At 37.4% G+C, this 15,556-nt stretch overlaps 4 protein-coding genes across 4 annotated transcripts; 1 reads left to right on the forward strand and 3 right to left on the reverse strand.

The window, feature by feature from the left end:
- Positions 1-399: 399 nt before the first annotated feature.
- Positions 400-6,558, reverse strand: LOC9317312 (beta-galactosidase 9). Its single transcript, XM_002881199.2, has 19 exons — positions 6,301-6,558; positions 6,084-6,179; positions 5,889-6,001; positions 5,733-5,799; positions 5,521-5,613; positions 5,155-5,298; positions 4,887-4,975; positions 4,623-4,728; positions 4,277-4,364; positions 4,067-4,188; positions 3,536-3,712; positions 3,006-3,238; positions 2,642-2,757; positions 2,324-2,421; positions 2,134-2,244; positions 1,880-1,990; positions 1,548-1,756; positions 1,130-1,478; positions 400-850 (listed from the first exon to the last, which is right to left on the reverse strand). The coding sequence occupies exons 1-19, from the start codon at positions 6,544-6,546 to the stop codon at positions 710-712; spliced, it is 2,709 nt and encodes a 902-aa protein (XP_002881245.2). The 5' UTR covers positions 6,547-6,558; the 3' UTR covers positions 400-709.
- Positions 6,559-7,055: 497 nt separating this feature from the next.
- On the forward strand, positions 7,056-8,248 carry LOC9317313. The gene has a single exon (XM_002879373.2). The coding sequence runs from the start codon at positions 7,169-7,171 to the stop codon at positions 8,051-8,053; it is 885 nt and encodes a 294-aa protein (XP_002879419.2). The 5' UTR covers positions 7,056-7,168; the 3' UTR covers positions 8,054-8,248.
- Positions 8,249-8,875: 627 nt separating this feature from the next.
- Positions 8,876-11,746, reverse strand: LOC9315487 (probable inorganic phosphate transporter 1-5). Its single transcript, XM_002881200.2, has 3 exons — positions 10,626-11,746; positions 10,002-10,474; positions 8,876-9,903 (listed from the first exon to the last, which is right to left on the reverse strand). Exons 1-3 carry the CDS (start codon positions 10,927-10,929, stop codon positions 9,049-9,051), a joined length of 1,632 nt encoding a protein of 543 aa, XP_002881246.1. The 5' UTR covers positions 10,930-11,746; the 3' UTR covers positions 8,876-9,048.
- Positions 11,747-13,390: 1,644 nt separating this feature from the next.
- On the reverse strand, positions 13,391-15,522 carry LOC9317314 (TGF-beta-activated kinase 1 and MAP3K7-binding protein 3). Its single transcript, XM_002881201.2, has 7 exons — positions 14,863-15,522; positions 14,526-14,578; positions 14,400-14,439; positions 14,220-14,297; positions 13,981-14,094; positions 13,806-13,885; positions 13,391-13,710 (listed from the first exon to the last, which is right to left on the reverse strand). The coding sequence occupies exons 1-7, from the start codon at positions 15,406-15,408 to the stop codon at positions 13,617-13,619; spliced, it is 1,005 nt and encodes a 334-aa protein (XP_002881247.1). The 5' UTR covers positions 15,409-15,522; the 3' UTR covers positions 13,391-13,616.
- Between the last annotated feature and the right edge of the window lie 34 nt (positions 15,523-15,556).

The following is a 15,556-nucleotide window of genomic DNA, read 5'->3' on the forward strand; positions in this document are numbered from 1 at the left end:
ACTACTTTTGTGCTTTGCTACAAGAATTAGTGAGTAATTTTTGTATACAATGTTTCAAAAATTTATAATCAGACAAGAGTTGGTTAACAAACTTATGTTGTTACATATGCCTGGGAAAAATGCATATTCATGGAGTTCATTTGTCATCATCATCTTTTTTTTTTTTCTTTTTTTGTTGATAGTTTGTTTTATAATATTTAAAATAGATAAATCAATTTTTTGGAAGGTTTGTGAATATGCCAGCACTATTTTTGGTTACATAACAAAATTGTAAAGATTTTTGGTATTTGTATTTTAAACGGTGAAAACTTTAAATAAAACTTGAAACGGTTACTACCCTAAACAAATTAAACGTAAACACAAACATACAAAAGTTAACTTTGTTTGCAATATTAAACGTAGCAAAGATAAACATAAATATTTGCATTTAAAACCACTGAGATCTAAATCATTACAGCAACTTCGACTATTTTCTTATACTCAAACAACAGTACAAGCAGAAACCTTAGAGATGGTTTCGAGTCTGTTTATTGGTTCCAAGTAGAGTTTGGATACACCAATGAACAAGAGCAAACACAATTGTTCAGAGTCTGAACTCTGAAATATAAAGGTCAAAGAAAGCTTGTGATGGGACATGTTCTTCTTTAATCAATGGTCTCCTTTTTCTTCGTGAAACAGCTGTTCATCGTTCTGAGCCGCTTTCCGGTGTCTAAAAACTAAGATCACTCGTGTTTTGAGACGGGGAACATCGTGCCATAACCGCTAACGTCTTTAAAGTTCCGCTACATGGGTCACTGCGAAAAGCAGTATTTGACACTTCGATGAAGCAACTGGTGCGTCCTTTACAAGCCTGCAGAAGAGATCAAAGACTTTTTTGGATAGTCGCAACAGTCATATTACGCAATTGCTACGAACCTATTTTAGAGCTATATGTCAACAATTTGTAACCAAAATCTTTCTACTAGCTTGCTTAAGAAATTAGGATCATCATAAGCTCAACTTTAAATTATCAAATTGGAATTAGGTTTCCTGTCATCGGTTTTTAGATTCCTTCGTATGTTTGAGTCGGTTGCCAATGTTGCAGGTAGAAGTATGCTTAAATACCAACTTCTAGTTAATATAACTTTACCTCAGAGACGATTGATAATGAGTTGGATGCATGACATTTCCCTATAGAAAACCTGTCGCAGCTACCTCTTGGAGTCCCATAGCTAGCAAATTCTATGGAGGATATTACATGCCCATCTTCACAATGCAGATACACTTCTGGTGCCACACTGTTTATCGACATCGTTCCGTTTATGTAATCTGGTGTGGACCATTTCCGCAGAGGTGGATAATGCGATTCCAAGACTTGACCGCACAGAATCCCAGCAGTAACTGTCTTAACCGATATATTAAATGGGTTTCCCCCAGTCTCTTCAAAGAGCACAAGTAGATTACTGGACGGCTTTAACCACGAACGTGGTACATGGTACCTGAACAATGATATTATGTCAGTACCATGGGTTATAATAGTTATTGAGGAGTTATTACATGCACATTACCTGGTTTGTGTAGGCTTTCCACAATTTGTTGTGCACTTATCTGAATAGTAGGCTCCACGATAATCACAGGTTCTTTCACATCCATCCTTTTGGGAAATGATATTCCAATACCTTCCAATATGGTGTCCATTGACCCAAGCTTGTCCCTTTCCCATACTTTCTAGATCAAGAACAACAGGATCTGTTCCGGCAGGGGTGTCAAAGTATGTCTAATTCAATAAGGAGAAAACAAATGAACAAAGATCACAAGATGAATAAGGGATGGCAATAAAAAAATATCTTCTTCTTCGGAGAAACAGAAAACAAAACGCCAACATGTTTCACAGATTTACCTTGTACCACATAAAGATCGAAGGTGAAGCATCAGTCTCCAAAGTACTCCACTCAGCTTTTTCATTGTGTTCAACAGTATATATTTTCTCAGCCTCGCCCTTCAATCCCACCTACAACAAACGCCAACATATTCAAATGCTTCCACAATAACCTTGAGATTTCAGATATAGCGATAGAAAGAAAAAATGAATCCACAACGTTCATCTTTCTTAGGACTCGTATAAAAACTATATATTGTACACCTTAACTACACCTGATAGGTCCATGAAGATTTGGCCAGGTCCATATCTCCATTCTTGAATCCAGTAAGCTTTGCTTTGCCTCTAAAACCGGCTCCATCCTTCTCCAAGAAAGCACCATAATTCTGTGCCACAAAGTCGAAAATGATCACAATTAGCTGTAAGAAAAAAGATAAAAGGAGAAATTAGGTAGTAGATATTAACCTGTAAACCAACTGTTTGAGTCAACAGAAGTAAATCATTGTTTCCCTGCATAAAACGTACAGGCTGCACTGCCTTCACCCAGTGACCAACAACACTGCCTTTACTTCCATTCAGCAGGAGGACAAAGTTAGCACAAGATGGGAGAAAACAATTTAAAAAGCTTTGCACTTTATAAATGCAATGTGACCCTCTTGTGTAGATAGACACAGAGAACCACAATAGCCAGTATACACAACCACGCACAGACGAAATACAGGAGCAGTGCATTTGTACAATTACAGACATGCATAAAAAGCAGGAGAGAGTGTTGTAAATTACCTGAGAGTTGTTTGTTAACAAACACACGCAACACATCCCTCATGCTATCAATTGACACTGTTGGATTAGCTCCATTTTTCTTCCAGAACGAGATATCATCTTCAGATACAGTTATTCTACATTTGGTTGAGAAAGAAAGAAAAATTCATTACAGTTAAAAGATAAAGAATTAGTAAATGTCATAGATTTCATAGTACCAAATTCCTCTAGCATATTGAACTGGCAAAGTATACATACAACAGACAATAACTAATTCAGTCAAATTTTGATGTAAAAGCATCATGAGTATCTATCTTTTAGGAATTCTTTCCCTTGAATGATTGTTGTTAGTTAGATCATGAAATAGACAACTCCGCATATCTACCTTGTCTTATGCCACAGGTAATCAGACCGGTCTTTTGTAACATTCAAATGCTCCAATAATCCTTGGAAAGTGAAATTGTTTTCACCCCATATGCCAATAGGTTCTTTCAGAGCCATCCATGATTTTGAGATATAAGAAACATTATCCTGCCTCACGACTTTTTGCAGTATAGACTTACTACCTAAAGATGGCCTTGCAGACTCCACCGTTTTAACAGAAGTTTGTGCTCCTACCTGCTCAAGAACAGACAAAACCAATCATCTTTGGTGGCAACTACTATCTGAAGCAAATAAAAAAGCCAATTTCCTGATTAAGACAGACATGTCAAGTTCAAAGCAACGATATTTGACGGGTGTCACCTTCCTTTCATTGTTATTATTATTTTCCAACATTGACAGTTTTTTAAGAATTCAGTCACAAAGAAGCATATCACTGAATGTGCAAAAACTGCCAACAAAAACCTTTTCAGAATTGCACAAGCAATTACCAGTCAAAAAACTTTACAACACGGGTAGAAATGGAAATCAAACCTTGGCAGTGTTGAAGGCCACATGTCGACAGTCTGGCAATATACTCACTGACCAAGGTGGTAAAGTATATGACTGGCCATTAAATTTCACATGTGCAGATTTATGCTCATCAATGTTTGCGAGAAATGCAGCACACACCTTTCCTCCAGTCTCACCATCTCCACGATAAATGTGTGCCTGGAATTTGCGTTATTTACAAGTAAGTATCTGGAATCCTAAGCATATATAATATTAAACCTCATATTCATTCTAAAAGGTAATCAAATAACAGCCCAGTATTTTGTTCAGTAGATAAATCATATCTATACGTACAACTAAACAATGAAAACCTTTGAAAACATCCAATAGATGGCAATGAAGACTATCCTTATATCAGAACTAAGTGAAGATCTTGACAGGTAAAGTAGAGTAAGAATCAAACCGGTAGGAAATCTATCTAACAGCACCAATCTATTATAAACTAACTAGATAAGAAGAGTGAGCTCTACTAATGTCACTATATGAAACAAGCATTTGGGAGTAGGATAACACCTCCTGATTTGATCCCAGTTTTCTATACTGAGGTGCATCCGCCGCGACAAGGGCAGGTTCACAAAGTTTTATGGCAGCATGAAGGTCCTTTAGATGCCCCCATTTTGGCTCGCTCCTCAGACCTTAGTATATGACAAACAAAATTTCATTAGAAAAATAAGTTTTTTTTCTTAGCAATCTGCTTCCCTGCTAGCCTTAGCTTTTACCCACCATATTCATCAAGAGGAGCATCATAATCATAGCTTGTAATATAGAAAGGACCACCAGAAGTTCGACCAAAGTTTGTTCCACCAAAATACTGCAACAATAAAACAGACTCATCAATATATGAAGCACAAACAGATTGAAAGCAGTGAATGCTTATCATAGGCATTCTATAATCAAGTTGAGTAAAAACAAGTTCTGCAAGTTGCGTAAAGTATCTCCTACATAGTTCGCCTTTTGAGGGTTCTACGAGAGGGATGTAAAGTAACTAGCAAGATGCTGCTGCAAATGAACTTGGGCAGGAGAAAGTGAAAAAGAAATATAAAAAAAATCTAGTGTGTAATTATTGTACCATATAATAATTCTGAAAGCTTCCTCCACGCTGATAAAATCTTGCAACTGCAAATGCAAGATCTTCAGCAGGTCGGTGAGGCAAACTTCCACCCCACTTAGTGTACCTTCAAAAAGTCAACCTAACATACTCATTTAGTCCAAATACCAATTAACATAACAATTAAGGCCAACTGGTACATTGGCCTTGAAACAAAAACTTCAAGAAAACACTTCTTTGATAAGAGCAAAGCGTTGTCAGAAGACTGCATGACAAAAAACATACCATCCATCCCAATCCTCAGTCCAAAGTATTGGTTTCATCTGCGAATTTGGTTTAAAACCATCACAATAGTATCCATTGCATGCATCAATCTGAGACAAAAAGAGATTAACAGACGTCAAAAGGATGGTTTTAGAGAACAGGGAATCATATATTATGAACTGAAAGATAAACCCTTTTTAAATTCTAAAGGAAATCAATGGAAATTGGTTTAGAAGTCATCTAAAAGCAGAGACATCTTAATACACAAAAATCAAGTTAGCAATATTACAATATTCTCTGGAGCATCCGTTTGCTTGCACATAACCCATGGAACACCAGCACCAAGCCCTAGCGCCATGCTAGCTGCCCATTTGACGTAATCCTTTCCCTTCTGCCCATACGATTTTTCAACATCCCCATATTCATTCTCGATCTGTATAAGAATATTTCAGTCGATGGGATTCTCATTCAACAAGCTACATTAATTTTACAACATTCAAGACAAGTCCGAGACAAGTCATGTCAGCGAAGAAAGAATGCCAGAGACTGTCACCAACATACGCATAATCGTCACCTTTATAGGAAGACTATGAAAAGAAAGAAAGCTCACTGCTTTGGATATAAAGTTAAAAAAAATACAAAATTCTCATATGACCTGCAGCATGATTATGGGACCTCCTTGCCAACAGAAGAGCTTTGCATCTCGCATCAAATCCACAATCTTCGTTACAAACTTCTGCATCTCCTTCTGGAAAATAGCAAACAGAAAAGCTATGATTATCTTTAGATGATAACAAAACTAAAACACAACTTAGAAAGTACAATAACAAAGAAAATGTGAAATGAGTATTCAAATCAAAAATGTACCTTAAAGGGCTCATTATCTGTTCGAAACTGAATGCCAGGAATATCACGCAACCACACTGGGAACCCCCTAACAAGAATTGAAGAAAAAAAGAATAAAGAGAAAGCCGAATAACAAAGAAATTTCAGAGACGCCAATGGTTGTGAAGTAGAAATTACCCAAAGTTCCACTCAGCACAAACATAAGGACCTATGCGTAAATGGAGATAAAGACCACTTGATCCAATAAGCTTCACAAATTTGACAAGATCATATCTTCCTTCAAAGTTATACTGAACAAAGCCATAGAAAAGAAACATCAAAACTTCCAGTTTTAACTAAATCAAGACAGGACACAGAGGAAATTTGGCTAACCTGACCCTTTACAGGCTCGTGGCCGCTCCAAAACACATAAGTTTGAATCACATCAGCTCCACCTTCTTTACTCTTTTCGATTAGATCAGACCACATCTGAAACCAATTTCAAGATTATTAACGACGCAATCAATTTCACTACAGAAAGAGCAGTTATTCTAAAATTAGCATTTCAACGAAACTATCGAGCTACTGAAAATAGAAAGGTCTTAGTTACTTCAGGAGTAGCGCGAGGGTAGTGAATTCCAGCGGAGACGAGCATGCGCCTCTTGTCGGCGATGATTAGAGCCCGGTGGTCGTAGCTCACATTGAACGGTTTAAAGAAACTTCCCGAGACGATCGGAAAATACACAAGTAAAGCGATGATCAGTGACAGTATCTGCCATTGAAGCGAAATAATTCGAATTGACTCTGCCATTGAAGTAAAGCTCATCAAAGTCCACAGATTTTCCTTTTTATGCATCTCTCTAAGGAAGAAGACGAACTTCCCCAAGCTTGTAATCCTTTTCGGATGATACCCTTGTATTTCTACTAAATGCTATAATTTCCCGAAAGTTTATAAAATTGCAACATAGCCCCAGAATAAAGTAAATTTAACAACAGCAAATAAATTAATTTGACAGCTGTAACGTAAGGAAAACGCAATTAATGAAGCAACAACAAGATCTTTGTGTATAATTACAATCTCCTGGGCTGATTACCCTCAGGCCAAAAAAAAAAAAAGGAAACATTGTCACAAACGACGTCGGTTTCCAGTCCAACTGAGACTTTGTCTAGGATTAACTTTCTTGGGACAAAAGGAAACTTCCATATATTTCCTTTTTTTTTTTCTAAGTCTCTACAGTCTATATGTTATCCAATACACGAACAATACCTCTCTAACTTTCCATAATTTGATATCCAAAGTTGTGAGTTTTTAACCCTAAAGACCAACCGAGAAACACTTGAAGAAGAAGATGATGATGATGAAGATTGCGTTTGCAACAGAGAGATCAGATCTTCCTCGTTTGGTATCTGCTGCAATTAGAGCTTCTGATTCGCAGAATGTTTCTGATTTTGAACGTTGCTTTGATGTTCTTCGACACATGAAGAGTTTGAATCTCTCGGTCAAAGATCTTTCCCATTCTAAAGTGATACTTCCTTTGGAGAGTCTAAGGGATCACGACAACCCTAAGATACGAATGGAAACTAACTTATTGTTCAACTCTTGGATGAAGACTCTTTATTCCAGTGGACGAAACTCTTCTACTTGCAACAAAGCTATTCCCCTGAAACTGAAGAAAGTTGATGTTGTTAAAGTGTGTTCGGAGTTGAAGAAGAAGAAAGAAGATCAGCTATCTCATGGCTTTGCGGTTAATAGTAAGCTGAAAGAGACTGGTTTTTGTGGGATGAAGAAGAACGAAGATGAGAGTTCTAGGATTCATGAAACCGGAGAGGTGAGACAAACTGGTGATTGCAAGTCTTTTGGATTGATGAGGACTATCCAGAAGAAGAAGCAATCATCGGCTCTACCAATGAAAGTTTCTGGAAACCCTAGCTCCGGGGCTCGTGAAACGATAGTGATTAAGAAATTTTTGAAGAAACCTGACTTTTGCAAGTCTCTTCCACCAACATCAAGGCCTCCTCTCAAGTTGAAGAAGCATCAACCGGTGAAAGCATTTGAAAACTCTAAAAATTGTCCTTTTGTCAAGACGAACTCAACGGAGATGTTGGAGCTGTTCGATATGGCCAAGAAGTCAGCTGATGTTGCCAATGCAAAGGGAATTCTCGCGGCTAAAGAAGAGGCATCAATCTGCGTAGACACTCTCTCTTTACTCATGGAATTCCCCATCATCTCAACAGCTACTGAAACAAGGCAAATCATGGTGAAGCTTGAGCGTCTCACAAAGCACAAAGATAGAAAGATATGCAATTCCGCATTAGCACTTCTTCACCATTGGAGGCAGAACATTAGAGATCAAGAACACTGAGTAGTGTCATCAGATAATCTGCGGAAGACAAGGGATGAAAATTAGTAGGATTGTGACTTGAAAGTTTTGGTTGTTTATTCGTTTTGTAAACTAGAGTAGTGTAGTTTCCAATTATTAAATTCCATTACATAAAAGCAAACAATGTTATGAGTTAATGAGTTGTGAATATATTATATAAGGATTTTCATAATCTCTCGGTGTGTTGATTCAAGTGGAATGTGTTTTTCTTTTGTTTATGCAAATTCATGAAAATAGAGTTTAATTTGAACGACATGAAAAGCAACTATAATGGAAATTAATTCTTATGCATAATGGAGCTCTTGTCTCTTTTGTTCCATCGCTATCATCATAAAACAGAGTCCGTAGTGTAAAACAGAGAAGACAAGAGAAAACGAACTTGAGGCCTAAGCAACACAAAAGAGGATAGTCCATAATAGCAGACTAAAAACAAATAAAACCATTTGGTCTGGTAGGTATTCAATGCTGAAACACAAACCAAGAATTGATCCTAATGGTTTTATACGACCATTTATCTTGATGAACCATTCTTATCGCCACTGCTTTCTAGTTCAGCAATTCTTCCTCTTCGTCGTCTTGTTGCTTATGATGTTGGCAGGAGACACATTTAGTACGTCAAAAACGAGAGTGTCTCAAGTCCTTTAGAAATAGTCCCTTGACAGGTTTATTGACTGCAAAGCTCCTTGACACTGGACAAAGACAGAGGAATATGACTTGCATGTGAAGGCATTGTTCCATAACAGACTAATAGACTCATGAATCTGTCTTTCCAAAAACATAAATGGTGCTCTATAGGAAGTAAGATTGTATCCTTAAAAGTGACAATACTTTCCAATTCACAGAGTATTTTGGCGGCAAGAATTCCAGCAAAACATGTTTATCTGAATTCCAGCAAAACTGTTTAAGTAGTGTCTAACATCTTTATTCAAAGGACTTTCATATATCAAAATTACAAAATGCGTATCACAAAAAAAGAATCACACCGGAACTGTTCTACCGGAATTTGCTGCAGTCATCTCCACCACCGCATCTCCGCCGCTCTGTTCCTCATCTTCTCTCGAAATCTCTTCCAAAGACTTCCCTTTCGATTCCGGAACTAACAGAGTAAAAACAATCCCAAAGAAATTAACACAACCAAGCATCAACAACGAATTCCTAACACCAATCCCAGGAGGATAACCAGCATCAGTCTTCTCCGAATCCGAACTCTGCGCCGCGTAAAGAAACCCAAAAGCTCCAACAATCGCTCCCGCCTTACCAGAAGCCGCCGATATCCCATGACAAGTCGATCTCAACCTCGCCGGAAATATCTCAGCAGGAACAACAAACGTCGTCGCATTGGGTCCAAAATTCGCGAAAAACATCGTCAACGAATACATAATCAAAAAACCAATTCGATTCTCTCTATGTCTCCAATGATCATAAGGAATCGCTAAAGCGAACATAAAGATCATCATGAAGATAAATCCCATCAATTGGATGAAGAATCGACCGAGTATATCGATGAATGCGACGGTGAACCAGTAACCAGGGACGGTGCCGCAAAGAGCGATTAGGGTTTGAGCTTTGGAGACGGTGAAGACTTCGTGGATTGCGTTCATTGTTTCGGCGGCGGGAATCCATCCGATTGCGGTGTAGATGTCTTTTTGGAAGAGGTTGCTGCTGTAATAGGCGATGTCGAGGAGGAACCACGTGGTGGTTGTTCCGAGAAGGTGGAGGCCGTGACGGCGAGCGAATTCTCTGGAGAATAAGCCGAAGGAGGAATTAGGGTTTGATGAAGATGACTGATTTGGTTGTGCTTCTTCTTCTGCAATTAGATCCACTTGAAGCACCTGTTGTGTAAATAATAATTATGAATTTGTATTACTAATCATCATGGTTTAGTATATGATGAAATTAAATGGTTACAAGTTTTAGTTTAGGAACGTACCTTAGACATATCGGAGGCGGCTTGTTTGGTATTCCGGGCAACAAGAGCGGTATACCGAGCAGTTTCCGGCATCTTCATCCGCCAATAATAAGTAAGTAACGCCGGAATAGCTCCAAACATGAGCACAATCCGCCACACGTAATCCGCCTGAGGAACAGTGGACCCAACCGGATCAACTTCGTAGGTGGGTGCGTCGAACGCATGGTCGAATGCACTCGAGACGATGAGAGACACGATTCCTCCGGCTAAGATTCCGAAGCCTTGCATAGCAAAGACGGCTGCTATGAACGCGCCACGTGTCTTCTTGTTGGCGTATTCCGACATGATAGTGGCGGAGAGAGGGTAGTCGCCGCCTATGCCGAAACCAAGCCAGAACCGGAAGAAACAAAGTGTGGCCATTACTCCGTTAGCTGAGTGACCGAATGATAGACCAGACCCGAGTGAACATAGTACCATGACCATCAAGGTAATACCTATGCATTCCAATAATTCACAACCAAAAGAAAAGGCTTATTTCACGGCAACTAGATACTTAATCTATATGGTGTATTACTTTCTTGTAACTAATGGAACATTTTAAACTACTGGAACATATTTAAAGGCCAAGAAATTAGCAAAGGTTACCGTAAACTTTCTTGCGGCCGAGCTTGTCACCGAGCCAACCGAAGAAGAGCTGGCCAGCGAGGGTCCCGCAGAAAGCCACACCATTAACAGCGGCAGCAACATTTGGGGGGAGCGTTCCAGGCTTCTTGGAGCCATCAACGTGGTAGTATATGCGGCCGAGGAGCTTGGTGACGAGAGAGATGCTGAAAAGATCGTAAGCATCAGTGAAAAAACCCATACCCGCGATTACAATCGCTGTGAAATGGTACATCTGCGTTTTGGCCGCGTCCAAAGCGTTCAACACTTCTTTCCCTTTCCTCGCCATTTTTTTTTTCTGTTGTTTACTCACCTGAGAGAACAATCTTGGTACACCAATTCTTGATCACATAGGCTAGTATTTATAAATGTAATTATATAGTCAAGATATTGTGAACATGCATGTGACAGTGAGTACAATTATCTATGTAAAATTAAATGCAATTTATGAGCGATTTGTCAAAGGTTGTCTTTTTTTGAAAGAGTCAAGGAAAAGTATGCGTGAGGCCAAGAACCTAAGATTTCCTGTTGAAACGTGAGGAATCAATCTAACTTAATTAAGCTTGGTTTTGGTTCTATTCTTAAACTAATCAATTCACTACCATTTTAATTAAAAAACGTATATTCAATTTATTGTTAAACCAACTTACTCTTAATTATAAAAGTTACTATTTTACAAGATATATAGTTTACTTAAAAATAAGAATGTATAGAAATATGTACACATAACACATGCATGAGGTGGAAACTTTAAACTATTAAACGCTGAAGTGGAAGTGGAGTCTGGAGAGAAGTCTAGAAACAAAAAGAACATTTAGAAGAATATACCTTACAAAAAATTAATTTTAAATATACCAACGTGAAACTTTAATGAATACAACACCTTTTGATGAGGTCGATTTCTTCTCTCACTTTCCTTCCATATTTCATTCAATTTAACACTCCTCAAATTGATTTTCTCTAGAACTATCTATGATCAGTCCTCAAATTTTAGTAATTCAATAGATGAATTGAACTGCTCAAGACTGATAATAGATTTTTGTAATAATTGGATGAAGTCTGATCTTTGTTTCACATTTTTTTTCTTCTTTTTTGGCCTCAACCAAAAAGAAGTGTTCACATCCTTCTCTTTTATATTTTTAAGATTTTTATGGTTTTGGATAATTTTATTAACAAACTAGGTTGAGTCAAGCACGTATGTAGGTTGAAGTCAACATCTCTGACTAAATTTATGATACAAATAACGACTAGAAAAAGTAATTCTTCGCAATGTCTTGGGACAAAAAAAAAACTCTCAAGAGCTTTCAACACGAAAATGAATAGTAATATATTTGCCTCATGATGTAATAAGCAACGTTACACAGGTGTTTAGACACGAACGTAAGCATCAATTCTTTTATAACTATTAACACTTTTATTGATAGAATTTAAATTATACCGAAATCGAGAATTGGAGTAACAAATACGAAAAGAATATTAACATTATTTAGACAGTTTGGAATGCGTAAAGAACCATTAATCTCCAAATTAGACGATCAAAACAAAATAAACCTGTGTTTGAAAGATGCTTTTGTTGCGTTGACTCTGCAACTCATGCTATTGGTCCACGAGATTAATTAACCTACAATTGTTTTAAATCTGATAAAAAAAAGACAAAAAAAAAATCTGATATCTCCAAACACAATTCAATATACTACTAATAAAACAGTCTTTTCCTCCCCAACATAATTGAAAGGGTTTAGTGAATTGTTCCGTTTTTTTTGCTTTTCAATATTTGCATTTGCATTTTCCTGTTTCGTTTAGGAGTTTTTACTATTTTTTAAAATATTGAGTGTCCAAATGAGTATTTGTGCGTCTTAGGAAGTCTTAGATTAGGTTGTAATGTTTTTGATAGTTTTTGTGACATTCATTTAGGCGTTGGAAGTAACAAATAAGTGAAAGAGAATTCAAAATGGCATACAAATGACTAAATGTGTTCGTGCTTCTAGGGTTTGGCGATCAGTCTCTCAAATTATGATCATCCGGCCACATGGTGATCGATCCAGCGTTCAAAACATGGTCGACCGACCATGACCCAAAACTATTCCGAAAAAATAACTTCTTTAAAAAAAACCACACGTGTTTGAACGAAAACATGATCGACCACTTGAAGATAATAAAACAAAAATGATCGGCCGTCCATCCTGGCCAAACTCAAAGATCCAACTCTACAACCTCGTTGTAATCGACTATATATGCCTCTAGATATGATCGACCAAACACTCTTTATAGAGACGCACCAAATTAGACAAAAAAAATGGATTGGTCCGAGCAAACTTTCCTAATTCAATTTGTTCAATCATCATTAGATAAGGATTCATGCTTATCAAAGATATTCATGGTCAAAATGACTTCATCTTGATTGTTAATAGTTGTTTGCTTCTCCTTTTTTTTTTTTAATTGTTTTGTAAAACATTTTAATGATGCCCGTTTTATATTATAAAACATCCTTAAAAAAAAAAAACTACGAATAGAGGGAAAAACCAATTTATGAATTTAAAAAGTAAGGACAAAAAAAACAAGATAAGAGCTAGTCCCTCTTTCAAAATACTTGATATTTAAAGTTTTTGCGCATATTACCATTTAATTCTTATCTTTCTCTAAATAAAAACATCATTTATTATTTACCTTATCACAATTCAACCAATGATAAAATAAACTGTAAAATACAAATAGTAAAAACAAAACATTAAAAATTAATAAATTTAGTATAGAATAGTGAAAACATCACTTAATATAAACATAAAAAAATTTCAAAAACATCAAGTATTTTGAAACAGAGGCAGTACAAGTTAACTATCTCAGAAAATCTTGAGATAGTTGATTAGTTTAGAGAAAACCTTTCTTATATTACACACACATAACTCTGGCTCTAAGGTACTTTGTATCATTTCTAAATCAACTGCAAGAATATTCACAGAAGTCCCTACTATATCCTTACTCGTTCCTGCATTGCTCTCCAAATGGTGGCAGAAGAAGAGCCAATCTTGCCTTGTACCTCGCAATTCTCTTTAACCGCTCTTCTCTCAATCTGAAAACAAAACAAACCACAAAACTTTGTTCAAAACAAGTAATAGTCAATCTTCAACCACCGAACTTTGCTTTGATGTATGTTGTGGGACTCACCGAGAGCGGACCTTCTTAGCTCGGTCTATATGTCTTTTCAACAGATCAGATTCTGACAAATGTTTCACAGATTCCTCGTCCTGAAGCTCATCAAAGAGTTGAAGTAAATAATCAAACTTAGCTTTACCCTTCAACATTAACATTTTAGAAAGGAGGAATCAGAGAAACACAAAACCTCTTTGTCTTCTTCGCGATTTGGTTCTTCAACTACCTCTTTTGGCAAGCTTGTCTCCGTCATGTCCACAGGCAAAGGCTTTGGCAAACATGTCATCGTATCACTTCGCTGCGGCTGTAAACAACGTCATTAATCTTCCAAAGGTACCGTCCCTTAATCTTTAATTATGTCAAGAATAGATCTATAAAAAGCCAAGTGCTGCATTATACTACAAAGCAGAAATAGATAGCGATGCAAACCTTAATTCCCTCATGAGCACCATTTCTCAACCAAGATCTACACAGTGAGTATAAAGAAGCTCCCTCGGTTATTCTAACCTGCAAAACAAATAAAAAGTATATAAAAATTTCTCAAATGACGATGCAAGCAGTTTCGAACGATAATGCAAAACCAAATAGATAAGGAAAAAAAACTTTTACCTTTCTTTTTCTAACAAGGACCAGAGCATCATCCCGGCTCCTAAACACCATTATAAAGAAACAAGCATTAAGTTTCTAGAGTAGATTCTAATTAACAAAGCATAGTAGAAAAGAAGAAGATAGTACCTGGCCTTCTTATGCCCACTATTGTCTAGAATTGAAGTTGGAGAAGGAGTAACCTAACAATCAAAAATCCAAATTTTACAAGATGTAACCTCACACAAAAGAGTAAAAACAACTTAAACACTAGCTGAGATCTAACAGAAGGTTTCAACCTTTCCAAATTCATTAGAGATTGCTATTCGAATTCTACAATCACTAAGCAAATAAGCTTCAATATAAACCTTTTCACTAACCACCACAAAAGCTAAAACATATGAAACACACAAAACAAAGCACTTGACAAAACTATAGAATTAACACAAAGAATCAAACTTTTTTCGTTCACAAAACGATAACTAACCCGAGGTTGCAAAAAATGAGGAACTCCTTTCATATGACCCGACCCAAGTTGAGGAGATTGTTGATTCTGAAGATGTGCAGCTCTCATTAACTGCTGAAGCACTGGATCCAAATTCGACCCGAATTGGCCATGTTGGTGGTATCCATAAACCGGCCGAGGAGGATACCCACCAGGACTACCAACTGGATCAGCGACGGAATTGGAATTCTGTCTACCGGGTCGGGTCGGAAACCCTCGACCCGAAGAACCAAACGGGTAAATCAGACTAGATGGGTCTGGGTGAGGCTGATGAGGCGAATTAGTAACGGAATTCGAACGCCTAATCGGTAAAGGATGAGAGTAGACATTTTGATGAGGATGAGGATGACGATGAAGCGGAGCTATAGCTCTGTACGAAGGAGCTGGTGGTGGAGGTTGAGGCTGAGAAGACGGCGTTTTGACTGTGTTAGGTTGAGTCACCGGAGATTCGGATGCGGTGACGATTGGACTCGATACAGCGACAGAGACGGATGGATTGGGATTGGGATTGGGATCGGGAGTGGACATTGTTGCGGAGGATTTTTTATTTCTGAGAACTTTGGGGAAAATCAAAATGAAGGCAACGATTCAAAATTTGGTAGCTTTATTTTCGGACACCAACTCCTTTACTTGATGTTCTTCTAACTAGGGATCGGTCGGTATTTGATGTTTTGGT

The sequence above is a fragment of the Arabidopsis lyrata genome, assembly GCF_000004255.2.
Source record: "Arabidopsis lyrata subsp. lyrata unplaced genomic scaffold ARALYscaffold_4, whole genome shotgun sequence".
In the NCBI taxonomy this organism is placed as follows: Eukaryota; Viridiplantae; Streptophyta; class Magnoliopsida; order Brassicales; family Brassicaceae; genus Arabidopsis; species Arabidopsis lyrata.